Source organism: Erinaceus europaeus, chromosome 23, assembly GCF_950295315.1.
Source record: "Erinaceus europaeus chromosome 23, mEriEur2.1, whole genome shotgun sequence".
Lineage (NCBI taxonomy): Eukaryota > Metazoa > Chordata > Mammalia > Eulipotyphla > Erinaceidae > Erinaceus > Erinaceus europaeus.
In genome coordinates, this window is record NC_080184.1 from 7,596,499 (window position 1) to 7,611,121 (window position 14,623).

A 14,623-nucleotide genomic window follows, 5' to 3' on the forward strand; every position below is an offset into this window, starting at 1 on the left:
CTGATTACAATTTTTTCAAATTCTTTACTCACTCCTGTTATTATTTCCTTAGCTAATGTTTGGATGTTGAACTCATTATTTTGTGCTTCACCCTCTGGAGGACTCTTAGCTGGACTCTTGTCCTGGTTTGATTCTCCAATATTTTTTCTTGGTGTTTTAACCATTTTATATATTATGTTATGAGTTCCCTTTATCAGTACTTTTCAAATTATTAATCACTATTGCCTGGATTGACTTCTGTTTAAGTAAGTTAATTAAAGGGTTTACAGTGGTAAAATTAACAGTTGTTTCAATCCCTGAGTTGGAGCTCAGTGGTTTAAAAGCTTCTTTTTTTTTTCTTCCCTGTAGGCAATGGGAGCCTGAGGGCTTTTAAACTATCAATAGGCTTCTTAGCTTAATCACTGACTCCTGACCAAGAGATAAAGCAGGGTGTGGCAGAGATAATCCAGTGGTTATGCAAAGAGACTTTCACAGCCCCTCAGCTATGCCACCGAGGTATAGGTCTTCTCCTGAGTTTCCTGGTTAGATCTCTGTCCCCTGGTGTCCCTTCCTGTCGCTGCTCCAGATTCTGAGGGTAGTAGTAATGGAGACTCAGAGTTGCACTTGGTGAGTCTCTGGGGAGTCCTCTCCTCCCTTAAGCTGTCCCCTTGTTGGTGGAGCAGACTGGAGGTGGTATCTCAACTGATAAACTGCTGAACTGTTAGCAGTTACTTAATCTCTCCTTAGGCTCCTCTCTCCTCTCTGTCACCAGCCACACGTGTTTGTACTCACGGGTGATTTACTGGGTTCCTGTGGTCATTCTAGTCCTGTCTTATTTCAGTCCCGGGTGGTCTCGTTTGGTATTCCTAGTTGATCCAGGAGAGAAGAGGAGAGGAGAGGAGAGAAAGCGATCTGCTGCTCGTAGCTCCGCCTCAGGAAGTCGAATCCTATAGGGTCATTTTCATCAAAACTGCTTGGTACTGGAATATGAATAGACACATTGACCAGTGGAATAGAATTAAGAGCCCAGAAGTAAGCCCCCATACTTATGGACATCTAATCTTTGACAAAAGTGCCCAGACTATTAAATGGGGCAAGGGGAGTCTCTTCAACAAATGGTGTTGGAAAAAATGGGTTGAAACATGCAGAAGCATGAAACTGAACCACTATATTTCCAAGTGGATCAAAGACCTGGATGTTAGACCAGAAACTATCAGATACAGGCCTCTCAGAAGAGGGGAAAGATCCTGAAACCACAGAGAGGTAGACAAACACACCAGAGAGAAGTAGCCTCAGGAGAAGGGCAGCTCACCTGCTCCTTGGGGACTTAATTCCAAAGACCTTATCTGAACCACACCCTGTGGTGAGCTAGCAGTGCTCTGATTCTGTTGTTAAACCATTCAGCGCAATTATCTCAGAAGGCCTGCTGCCTTCCCTTCTGTGTCTGTGGAATGATCATTTATACCTCAGTGCTCTAGAGCCAGGGCTGCCTTCAATCAGCAGGGAGCTGTTGTGATGTCTCTGGAGAACCAAGGCTCAATCAAGTGGCCTCCACTCCATCAGGCTCCAGCCAGATGGGGTCAGGGAGCTTTCTCCTCTCATTTTTTATCCTGTGTTTTCTCTCTTTATTTAATAGGATAGAGAGAGAAACTGAGGTGGGGAGAGAGAAAGAGAGAGAGAGAGAGAGATAAAGAAACCTGCAGATAAGCTTCACCACTACTGAAGCTTAATTTTTGCAGGTGGGGACCTGGGACTCAATCCCAAGTCCTCCTGCATTTTAATATGTGTCCTCAACCAGGTGTGTCACCACCTAGCCCCAAACCACTTTTATTTTTAAAAACTTGATATTAACTGGATCCTGCTTGGACAGTGAGGTTATTTTGAGCTTTTTCTGTGACAGCTGTTTTCTTTTTTCAAATACTTTTTACAGATCTCAAAAGACCTGGTTATTGATTTTTTAAATATTTATTTATTCCCTTTCGTTGCCCTTGTTGTTTTATTGTTGTAGTTATTATTGATGTCATAGTTGTTGGATAGTACAGAGATAAATGGAGAGAGGAGGGGAAGACAGAGAGGGGGAGAGAAAGATAGATGCCTGCAGACCTGCTTCACCGCTTGTGAAGCGACTCCCCTGCAGGTGGGGAGCTGGGGGCTTGAACTGGGATCCTAATGCCAATCCTTGCGATTGGCACCATGTGCACTTAACCCACGGTGCTACCACCTGGCTCCCAACATTGTTCTCTGTGACAGCTCTTACTTAGATTATTCAGTTTTGAGTGGATAGTCGAGACAGTGAAGATCAAAGCCCGCTCTGGCACCTGGCTTTGCCAGAGGCACCGGGCCTCAGAGGTGAACATCTGGATACTCTAGCACTGAGAGTTCTCTAGATCAATGTCTGTATCAGTCTCTACATGAATGTATGATCTGTCCTTTTTAAAATCAAAATTACATCAAAACAACATCACTGGGAGTCGGGTTGTAGCGCAGTGGGTTAAGCGCAGGTGGCGCAAAGCACAAGGACCGGCATAAGGATCCCGGTTCGAACCCCGGCTCCCCACCTGCAGGGGAGTCGCTTCACAGGCGGTGAAGCAGGTCTGCAGGTGTCTATCTTTCTCTCCTCCTCTCTGTCTTCCCCTCCTCTCTCCATTTCTCTCTGTCCTATCCAACAACGACAACAACAATACTAACTACAACAATAAAACAACAAGGGCAACAAAAGGGAATAAATAAAATAAATATTAAAAAAAAAAACATCACTAGGGAAGTTTCACATGGGATGGAGAAATGCAGTGGTGTCTCTTTCTCTTCTTTGTCTATCTGTTTTTAAAATATTTTAATTATTTATTCATGAGAAAGGAGGATAGAGAGAAAGAACCAGACATCACTCTGGTACATGTGCTGCCAGGGATTGAACTCAGGACCTAATGCTTCAGAGTGCAAGGTGTTATTCACTGTGTGGTCCCAGATCATGACTCTTCTTTATCTCTCTCTCTTTCTCTCTCTTCTCATCTACTTGTATCTCCCTAAATCACAACCCCCAGACCCTGAATTAAGTAAGGAGTTTGTCATGGCCAGGAAACCCTGCACACCACCTATTTACACAGATACCCTCATAGTTAAATAAATAAATGAAGACATGCTAAATAAATAAACTCCAAGATAAATACACCAACTCCAAGATAGCATAATGTTGGTGCAAACAGACTGTCATGCCTGAGGCTCCAAAGGGCTCAAGTTCAACCCCCACCCCGCAGCACCATAAGCCAGAGCTGATTAGAGTGCTAGCAATAATAGTAGTAGTAGTAGTAATAATAATAATTGAATAAATAAACACATAATAGCCTGTCTCCACACCAACTCCCATCAAAGGAGAAGGATGCATTTCACAGATAATCTGTACAGTTCACACAATAAGATCTGGTGAAAGCCTGGGCTCTGGATAGTCCAGAGTCCAGACTGAAGTGTCTGCTGCCACCTCCTGGCTGTGCTGCAGGACGGGGGCTGCCAGATAGGTTGGCACAGAGGTCAGGAAGTACAAGCCAGTGAAAACAACTGGCTCAGACATCATTCCCCCTCCCACCCCCCAAAAGTGTTTTTTTTTTCTTAAAAGATGTGTGCTAAAGTGAGCTGTATCTGTTTGGATCCATTTCAGAAAGGAATATATTGCTCCTGAAAGATTGGAGAAATATATATATACAGACATAATTGTTATGCCTAGAAGTTCGTGTCCTGATCTCACGCAAAGAAGACCAGAATCATATGCAATAACAAGAGCCTTTATTTGGAAGCTTAAGCTTTCGTCACTGACACTGGTCCAAGCCAGGGGAGTCTGCAACCCTGATCACATCTAGTCCCACCTTCTTATAGTTCTCACAGGGTGGGAACAGGTGGAAATATCCATACAAAACAAGGAACAATTGACTTCAGGTCAACAGCTGCTCTCAATATTCGGGGCCCCTCTCCAACCCCACAATAATCAGCCCATGTTGGTGACTTTGGGAGAATCAATGCAGTTTGCAGTGGGGAAGATGGGACACAGAACACTGAGGGTGGGAGTGGTGTGGATTTAGATCCCTATTACCTTACAATCTTGTAAATCAATATGGAATCACTAATGATTAAAAGAGCTCTTACGGGGTTAAGCAGTGGTGCAGCTGGTTAAGCACATACATCATAGTGTGTAAGGACACAGGTTCAAGCTTCTGGTCCCCACCTGGAGTGGGAAAGCTTCAGGAGTGATGAAGCAGGGTTACCGGCGTCTCACTCTCTCTTTACCTCTCTACCTCCTCCCCCTCTCAACTTCTGTCTCTATCCACCAATAAATAACAATAGTAAATTAAAAAAATTAAATATCTCTGCCTTTTGTATGCTAATGAGCTGACTCTGCCTAGGGCTAGTGAACTCCACCTGGAAGTGCACCTTGAATGCAAGAATGGGGGGGAGAGGGCGGTCCTCAGGTGCTGGCTTGTCTGACATGGCAGGCTGGGGGGCCAGATGGCGGTGCACCCAGTTAAACATGTGCTACCATGCACAAGGACCCGAGTGTGGGAGACAGTAAAAAGGCAACACTCCATTAGGCCCTTGTCCAAGGATGCCAGCAGTGACATGGGAAAAGAATACCATGGCCTTCTGTTGTTCCCATATCATCCCTGATTGTGGCCATCTGCGTCACGAACACTAGCAAATGTATCTAGACTTAACCTTAGCTTTTTGCTAGCTGCTGAATAGACCAAAACATATAGAGGAGGCTTGCTGATATCAAGAACTGCCTGAACTATTGTAACTGCTTGCTTATTCTTTAACTGATGATGTGAAGTATAAATATATGTGTTATCCTAAATTGCAGAGGGCCAGCCCCAGCAGGTTACTTCAGGGTTAGCCTGAAGGAGGAGGGGCATCAGCGAAGGATGAAGAATGAGAGATGAGTGAGTTGATGCTGAATCAAGCTCAAGCAGACATCTCTGTCTTACTTAAGCAGAACTTTATTTTTATAGTCTCATAAGGGTTAGATCATTCAAACAAAAATCACCAAGGTGTAGATTATTAAAACAAAAATCACCAAGTAAGAACAGCACGGGTAGGGAACACCTCCTGCTTTGTGGAACATTTACATTCTAGGGGCACTTTCTGCCCTAGAGATCACATCACCATTTTTGTGTCTTTTGTTTTTCCTGTACCTGTGTGCTAAGCAAATGTCCTATTGATTAAGATTGATATTCTACCTTTTATGCCATTCTCTTGGCCCTATGCATCAGAAGACAATGGTTTATAGAAAGTTCAAGCTTGTTATGTTTCTAGGGGCCTTAAACAAATTGAGCAGCCCATTTTTCACAAAATCTGTTCCATTGTTTGATCAAGGAGTTTTGTTTTATTTTGTTCCAAGTTAAACTCTCTAGCTAGAACCCATCTTCTGTGTATGCTCACTGTGTGACCTAGGTTCTCGTGTACTATTCCTGCATAAGGAGGTGGGAGCATAGTGGTGGATGGTAGATTTAAAAGGCCCATTTTATCTAGGCAGGTACCATAACTTTCCATTAACTGTGTTATGTAAGGTGGCCCCTCCCCTGTGGGAACCACCAATCTTTCTCTATATTTTAGAGGGAACACTAAAGGAAGTGGTGTAGATAAAGGGGAAAACATTTCTTCCTAGTTGGACCTCCTGAAACATTTTGCATTACTGATATTGCTTGTTCCATTATATTCAATCTTACAGAGTGCAGTGCAGGTTTTGTCATTATTTTTATCATTTGGTCAGGCTCTGAGCCTGGCCATAGGAAAATATTATTAAGACCACACAGAGCTTAATCATGGCAAAAGGCAAGATGGTTTCAGTTTGGCCTGGAGAGTCCAGTTGTGCTGAACTTCCTGCGAAGCTGCTACCATGTCAAGCCGCTCGCATGGCAGCACCTGCGGTACTAAATAAAGTTTGCTATGCCATGCTCTGCTCTGCTGTGTCTTTGGAATATGCCCTCCCTACCCTATAGCTCTAGTTCCTCCTCTCAGGACGTAGGACGTGGAGGATGTGGAGACTAGCAGAGACTAGACCCAAGTGCAAGACCCCTGACCCCACCTGCAGAGGGAGAAGCTCTACAAGTGGCAGAGCACTGTTGCAGACCCCTCTCCCCACTCCACCCCCACCCAGTTTCTGTCCTATCAAAAGGCAGTGCCCACAGCCCTGCTCCACCTCCTATAAAACTTTCCCCCCTGCAGGTGGCGAGTGGGGACTTGCAGCTGGGTTCTTGCTCATGGCAATGTGTGCACTCTACCAGCTGCACCACCATCTAGCCCCTCTTGCCCAGATTCACAGCTAAACCTCCCCCCCCCCCATAGAGGACAGCAACAGAGCCCCTCTGGAGTGTGTGGGGGGGGTGTGGGGACACACTGAGGGGCATCCTGTCCTTCTGGTCCTCCTCAGGCTGGCTTGGTTGCCACATCTGCTGCAAGTTCAGAGCCCCCCAAAACTTTAGTCCAACCCGACATGACCTCAGCCCAGTGTTAGTCACTCTGCTAAGCCCAAAAAATGTCTTTAGCTTGAGCAAGCAGCCTGGTGGCCCCAAATCTCCAACCAACTGGGCCTCAAGCTCCTGTGTAAGCAGGGTTGGGGCTCCCCACCCCCCACAAAGTGCAGGCATGGCCAGCACTGAAGGGACACGGGTGGAAAACGGAGTGGCTCGCTGCGGGCAGCAGCCCCGCAGTGTCCAGTGCATGTGCTGGAGTGCTGCTCCCGCTTCTCTTCTCAATCTTTCCCTCCCCTGTGAAACTAGTAAACCGTGAAAAGACAGGAAGCCCGGGTGTGAGAGAAGGAATACAGGAGTGCACAGTGCCCTGAAGTTGTCATGTCCTGGCTCCTCCTCTGCCCCACTGACTGGGGGGGCATGTGGACCTACAAATATGACAAAGACCAAGAAATACTCCACACACTGGCATTTAGTTATGAAACATGACAGCATGAAGGGGGCAAGTGCTGATGTGTGACAACCCAGGTTCAAGCCCCCCAGTCCCCACCTTCAGGAAGCTTCCAAGTGGTGGAGCAGGGCTGCAGGTGCCTCTGTCTCTTCCCCTATCCTCCCTCCTGATTTATTTCTTTTTTCTTTTTTCTTTTCTCTCTTTTTTTTTTTTTTTTGCCTCCAGGGTTATTGCTAGGGCTTGGTACCTGCACTACGAATCCTGGAGGCTATTTTTTCCCCTTTCATTTCACTTATTATTTATCATTGTGGTCATTATTATTGTTATCACTGTCATTGTTGCTGTATAGGACAGAGAGAAATTGAGAGAGGAGGGGAAGACAGAGAGGGGGAGAGGGGGAGAGAAAGATAAGACACTGAACACTTGCTTCACTGCCTGTGAAGCAACCCCCCGCAGATGGGATCCTTACCCTGGTCAGTGCACTTTGCGCCATGTGCACTTAACCCACTGCGCTACTGCCCAGCCCCCTCACTCCTGATTTCTCTCCAGCAAATAAAAAAAATTATATATATAAAAAGGAACATCAAGGAGTCTTGTGACTCCATGTACTGGGGTGGGGCTAGAAGGGGATTTGAGTCACCTTGTCATGCTCAGCGCGGAAAAGCAGATGCAGGAGCCAGAGGAGAAGCTGGGCAGGAGACCACCACCACGCGCCAACTCTGTGGGCTGACACTGTCCTTCTCTGACTTGGGGACACAGAGGACCCCAGGCAGCGCCGCCCTTGTGACCCCTCCCTCCATGTCTGACCTTTGACTCGGGCAATGACCTCCTACCTACGCCAAGGCCCCCAAGTCACAGCCAGCACCAGCCCGAAGACTCACCATGCTTCTGGGTGTGGGGGTTGCCACGGGGCCAGAGTGACCCCACACTGGTCAAATATGTTCCCTTAGCACAGACGGCACAGTCCTGTGTCCACACTGAGGTACTGCCCTGGGAGTGGGACCAGACTGCCACTCAGCCATATAAGCTGGAGTCCTGCATCTCTGAAGTCGAGGACTTGTGGGCCACGCCCACACATGCTGGGGAGTCAAGTCCATCACATCAGGCTCCTCCCACCAGGGTCTGATCCCACCCCCAATACTGGCTCCACCCACCAAGGTATGGCCCTGCCCACCAGGGACTGGCCAGTGGGCTGATCCTGGAAGCTCCCAGATGATTTGCATCAGGTGGAGGGTGTGGACACCCCTAGATTAACCACACCTGAGGCGACCATGGCCCTGCCAATCAGCACATCTGTCCCCAGGAAAGTGATTTAAGAGATTTTCTGCATTGGTGTGGCCACAAGTTCAGCTGAGGCAACAGTGAGGCCATGCAGAGGGGTGCCTTGTTGTGTGGCTTAAATACATAAATAAATAAATAGAAATAAAGGTGACGCAGCCCAGATGGAGCAGCTCCCTTCCTGGTGGGGTTGTGCTCACGGAGCTGTACCCAGGCGCCAGGTGGGGAGGCAGAGGGCCGTCATGCACATGCCCCTGTGATTCTCCAGCTCCATCCCTCACACTTCACTCCATGACTTTGAAGTGACCTGTGGGGCAGCCTGCCTGGGAGGTTTCAGGAGAAAACACAATCAAGGAGTGAGGACATCTTAAACTTTTGCTGCCAGCAGACTACAATGTCAGCTGCCTTGATGGGGGTTTATACAGTCCAGCTTGAATGTTAAAGGGGAGAGATGATTTGTCGCAGGAACTCTGAGAGAAACATTTCGGGGTCTCTCTCTGGTTTGGGGTGGTCTCTAGGGGAAAGGTAACGGACTGGTGCTTTCTCGCTCACCACAGGGGTGACACAAAATAAAAGACACCAGGGAGCTCTTCACATGTTAACTCGGAACTCAGAGCTCATTTATTAGCAAGGTGGACATGAGTTAAAGAGAAAAACAAACGAAGGGAATATTACTGAAATATGTCAGAAATTACAGGTTTCTTAACGGTCGGCATGCCCCTAAGGTAGGGGGCTGGTATGACAGGAATTGACGAGATACAAGACACTTATTCTCCATGACACAAGCAACTTAATTATCCAAAGGTATTTGAGAGATGCATAGGGGTTAAACCCGTAGGGTGAGACAGAGAGAAGATGGATATCAAAAAGCCATATAGTTTGAAATTTCTCTTGTCTGGGGTCTGAGGTGTGTGATGAAGTGTGATAAGGCGTGTTCTTCTGTGATCAGAAGGTGACTTTGAATAAGTGAATCTGTGGCCATGTGGCCTGCAGTTAATGGAGGGAAGTACTGGGGTTTCTGTGGGCCTGAGAGTCAAGAAGGAAAGAACCAAGTCTGAGTTTCCCCCGTTATGCTCACCTCGGTTGAGAGAGACTTACCAAGAGGTTATCTTCTCAGACCTCCATCCAAAGATGGGGGTGGTTCTCCCTAAGCTCTATCAGGCTTACATAGTCCCAAAAGAGACAGAGACGATGTTATTTGTCACTCTAATATGCTAAAATTAAGGGACGACAAAACTGTGTGTTGAAAGTCAGTTTCCCATGTGAAGTGGTGCAGAGTCTCAGGGGTCAACTCTGTTTGTCTCTTCATCTTAAATGAAAAGGATAAAGTTGGGGCTGAGGAGATGGCACAGTGGGTGAAGCTTTGGAATCCCAAGCATGAGACACTAACTTAGATCCCCAGCATAGCAAGTGCCAGAGTGATGCTCTGGTTCTATCTTCCTCCTCTTCCATCCTCCATCAATAAATAAATATTTTTAAAATGATAAAAATAAAGCAAACAGGGGGCTGGATGGTACCACAGCGGGTTAAGTGCATGTGGTGCAAAGTGCAAGGACTGGTGTAAGGATCCCAGTTCAAGCCCCCAGCTCCCCACCTACAGGGGAGTCGCATCACAGCTGATGAAGCAGGTCTGCAGGTGTCTGTATTTCTCTCCCCCCTCTATCTTTCCATCCTCTCTCCATTTCTCTCTGTCCTATCCAACAATGACATCAACAATAACAATAATAACCACAAGGCTAAAACAACAAGGACAACAAAAGGGGAAAAATGGCCTCCAGAAGCAGTGGATTCATGGTGCAGGCACTGAGCCCCAGCGACAACCCTGGAGGCAAAAAAAAAAAAAAAAAAAAGGAAAAAGAAAGAAAGAATGAATGAAAGAAAGAAAGAAAACAAGTTTCAAGATAGCATAAGCAGCACAAGGGTAAAGGTAACAAAAACAAAATCAATTTTTGCAATTTAAATAGCATGAGTTATTTATAACATAGAAAACACAATCACCAACTTATTTTTAAAGAGTGGTTTTCTCTCAAAATATTTTATGACAAAGTTAACCCAATTGCCAAACAATGTGATTATTGCAATTACTATCTATTGTCTTCTTCTTCTAGCGTTTGCCCTTCTTCCGTAGCCAGTCAACAGCATCAGGTTGAGCCTGATGTAAATTGTCTTCTTAAACACTAAGACAGCAGCAGGAATCTCCAGCTTCCTCTATAGAGCCTTTGTTTCTCCCAATCCTGGAACCTCTGGGGTAGGGCTCACTTCCCTGCATGCTTCTCTCAAGTCAGGCCAAATGATATTGCACCTGTCGATTCCAACCTAATCATTGCAATGAGTACTGTTTCAGCATGCTTCACCTCAGACTGTGTACAGAGACGTCAGGCATGGATTGCGAACCCTTCACCCTCATCACTCAGGGGAGACCTTTCCTTTAATGTTATTCTCTAATTCCATTCCAGGAGGTTCACTTCCTAGCAAAATCCCAAAAACTAGATAGAGGCCAGGTCCCATAAGATAGAGCATAAGTTCACATGTATCCATAAATTAGGGCAAAATATATACCTGGAAGCAAAAATACACAATTGTTTGTAATGAGTCAGAATCAAGTTCATAATGAAATACCGTCCACTTAGATACCCTCCTCACTTACCTCCTATTGCAGTTCTCTCACTCCAAAGCTAACCTTGTCAAAGCAAGGACTGCAAAAGCTGAATAAGGGCAAGAGACTGGCATACTTTAACAATGGCTCTTTAGTCACTTTCAGGCCATTCCACCAGCTGGGGCCCTAATCAGGGAGTCCTAAGTTTCCCAAACAGACTTGATGGGCCTAGAACTCAAATAAATCCCTCTTTAAGCGAAAAAAAATATATATATATATATGAAGGCAATACAGAGAGAAAAATACTGATTGAGAGAGAGAGAGAAAGAAAGAGAGAGAGAGAGAGGGCAGAGCACTGCTCAGCTTTGGCTGATGTTGGTGCTGGGGATTAGACCTGGGACCACAGTTTCAGGCAGGAAAGTCATTTGCCGAACTATCATGCTGTCTCCCCAAGCCCCAACTTATTTTTTTAACATTTTTTTCTTTATTGGAGGATTAATGTTTTACATTTGACAGTGAATACAATAGTTTGTACATGCATAACATTTCTCAGTTCTCCACATAACAACTTTTTTAACCTTAAAATTTCAAAGTATGCATTTTTTTTTTAATAAACTCAAGGGCATCTTAGAACTGTTAATTAACCCATTTAGTTCTAAACCTCGGCTTTGGGCAGTTTATTTAAACCTGCCTGGGTGGCCTAGAGTCCATGCCTTGTCCCAGCCTCATGTACTTTGTAATGACTTCTACCTTTAAAATAAGAGCAAGCCAGGGGTGGTTAAAAATACTTACCAGAAGAGAGTTTAGTAGGTTCATACAAATATAAAGATTTCAATATGTGATTCAGTAATCAAGCTCCTAGATATTTGCCAAAATTGTTTTTAAGACATGCTTGTACACAAAAACAAAGCCACACACATTTTTCATAGTATCTATGGTCATAATCACCCATAACTTGAAGCAACAAGTTGTCCTTCAGTAGGTCAGTGGACAAACACTTGCTTTACATCCTTACAAGGGACTACAGTTTGAAATGCAGAGGGATCAAGCCATGCAAAGGCACTAATGGGTTGTAAGTACACTAGTCAAGGATAGAAGACTGAATATACATGCTTCAAATTAGGTAGCATTCTGTAGAAAATAGGTCAAGAAAGATAATAAACAATATCTTTGTGGGGCAAAGAGAAAGAGGAATCAGGTACAGAGATGAATTTGGAGGGGGCCAAAACTGTTCAGTTCCTACTGGAATGATGACTACATAAAATTCTGCATTTGTCAAAACATAAAGTGTCACAGCAAAAAGTAAATCTATAAAATTCAACTGAGAAAATTATTTGAAAGGTTGAAAATACACCAGAAAGTAAGCTATATGGCAAAATGATGTTAATGTGACACAGTCATTACCTAAGGGAGTAACTAAAAGTTGCTGAGTACAGTAATTTTTCAAAATTGAGTTTGTAATATTAAAGACAAAAAGAACTGCATAGAAAAAAAAAGTTACTAGGGGTCAGCAAAGTAGCTCACTTGAGGGCGGCCTGGTGCTGGTGCACCTGGTGAAGCACATACACTACAGAGTGCAAGGACTCAGTTTCAAGCCCCTACTCCCCACCTGCAGGGGGAAAGCTTCACGAGTGGTGGAGAAGGACTGAAGGTGTCTTTCTGCCTCCCCCTCTCCTCTCAATTTCTCTGTCTCTCCCTATTAATAATAATGGTAATAAATAAAATAGTTCACTTGTGAGATGTGCTGCATCTCCATGTGTGCCACACAGAATCCAGCCTGGCCCCTGCCACATTGAAGGAAGCTCTCAGGCTTGGCCTCATTCTGCATGGCTGCCTCTCTTTATCTTTAAAAAATATTACTTCGTAAATGGACCTTCCCTATGATCCTGCAATTCCTCTCCTGGGGATATATCCTAAGGAACCCACCACACCCATCCCAAAAGATCTGAGTACACATATGTTCTTAGAAGCACAATTTGTAATAGCCAAAATGTAGAAGCAACCCAGATGTCTAAGAACAAATGAGTGGCTGAGCGAGTTGTGGTCTATATACACAATGGAATACTACTCAGCTATCAAAAATGGTGACTTCAACTTCTACTCAGCTTCGGGGCAGTCTGCTTCTAGAGCTGTCTGGATGAAAGTGCATAAAGCATCCCTGGTTGACAGTGTTGATCATTACACCAGATCCATTGCATTGCTGTGGTCTATTTACATAATCACTGTTTTGCCTGAGACCCACCCTGCCTGCAGGATATTGGTTTAATCCCCACTGGTTAGAACTTTCACAACAGCTGCTATGGAAACTTTGGTGCTCCACCCCCTTTCCTAGCCATTCCTTTTTCCCCCAGACCTGACACTTTCGTCTCAGAAGATATAAGAGGCAGTTTTTTCTAATCAATAAACATTGCATTGTGTTCCCGCTATGCAAGTCCCAGAGTCTCTCTCCCACAATGCTACCTGGTTCCCCTCCCTAGTCGCTGAGTAAGCAGCAGCCTAGGCTGGCTCCGGTTCAGTTCTCTTCAACCCAGAGAGCATGTGCCCTGGAAGAAACACCCTCAGGCTAGCCTGGCATGACAGGAGTAGATTCTGAGCAGCTCTGACACTGACCCTCCCTCACCTGAGGCCCCAGTCTGAAGTGTGTCTCAAACCTACCCTCTAATGATGTTCTCTCTCACTCTCATGTAGTATTAAGCTCTTTACAACAGGAATTTCATGCCCATGAATAAAATAGTCAATGCTTTCATCTCTAGTATTAAAAGGCAAACAAACCTGGCAAGTGTATTTATACACAACCAGACACAGTAGAGGGAAAGTGCTGATATCTGATCTGAAAACTTACCTACTTAGCAAGTTTGAGTGCATCCAGGCGACGCACTGGAAAAAGCCCACTTCACTGGGCTTGCTTGACAGCAGAGCTGCTGACACTGGGACACAGTTTCCTTCCTTCGCTCTCAGTCCTATCAAATTTGAAAAAGAAGGAAAGAGGGAAAATATGGCCACCAGGACTTGTGATACATCCTATAGGAACAGAGCCCAACAGATAACCCAGGTGGCAGGTTCCAGGTGCCATCAGGATGCCGGCCAGGCTTCCCTGGATTGAAGACCCCACCAATGTGTCCTGGAGCTCAGCTTCCCCAGAGACCCACCCTACGAGGGAAAGAGAGAGGCAGACTGGGAGTATGGACCGACCAGTCAACGCCCATGTTCAGCGAGGAAGCAATTACAGAAGCCAGACCTTCTACCTTCTGCAACCCACAATGACCCTGTGTCCATGCTCCCAGAGGGCTAGAGAATGGGAAAGCTATCAGGGGAGGGGGTGGGATATGGAGATTGGGTGGTGGGAATTGTGTGGAGTTGTACCCCTCCTACCCTATGGTTTTGTTAATTAATCCTTTCTTAAATAAAAAATAATAATAATAATAATAAATAAATAAAAAATAACCCAGGTGGCAATGGGAAGTAAGAAAAAAAAAAGACAGACTGCAGAAGTTCTTTAAACACCAGTCAGCATATGAGCACACCTATACAGGAGAAGCTTCACAAGAGGCAGAACCATGCTGTGGTGTCTTTCTCTCTGTCTCTCTCTCTCTCTCTTTCCCTCCCCACCATCTGAATTTATCTCTCCCTGTCCACATTTCTCCTTACTGGCTTTCATCTCTAAATTAAAATCTAAACAGCAGTCAGTCATAATCCATGGAATATATCAGGTACCTAACTAAAGAAATCTGTTCATAGAATAGAAATAATATATTCTAAATAACAGATACTCAATAAGACATATGGAAAAACGCAAAACAATGGTTTGAAAGTAATTTGTACAATTCATGTGTAAAAATCCGCTGTGCAAAGAAAAAAAATCCG

At 45.1% G+C, this 14,623-nt stretch overlaps 2 protein-coding genes across 2 annotated transcripts in view; both read left to right on the plus strand.

The window, feature by feature from the left end:
* The window catches only part of LOC132535670 (zinc finger protein 14-like), a 357,812-nt gene that overhangs the window by 285,190 nt on the left and 57,999 nt on the right, over window positions 1-14,623 (plus strand). The gene's annotated exons all lie outside the window — the stretch shown is intronic.
* LOC132535669 (zinc finger protein 709-like) overlaps window positions 1-14,623 on the plus strand; it is a 73,963-nt gene that overhangs the window by 14,153 nt on the left and 45,187 nt on the right. Inside the window, exon 4 of the mRNA XM_060182442.1 lies at window positions 11,742-11,818. Coding sequence (XP_060038425.1) covers window positions 11,742-11,818 — 77 coding nt within the window. The remainder of the gene's footprint in view (window positions 1-11,741; window positions 11,819-14,623) is intronic.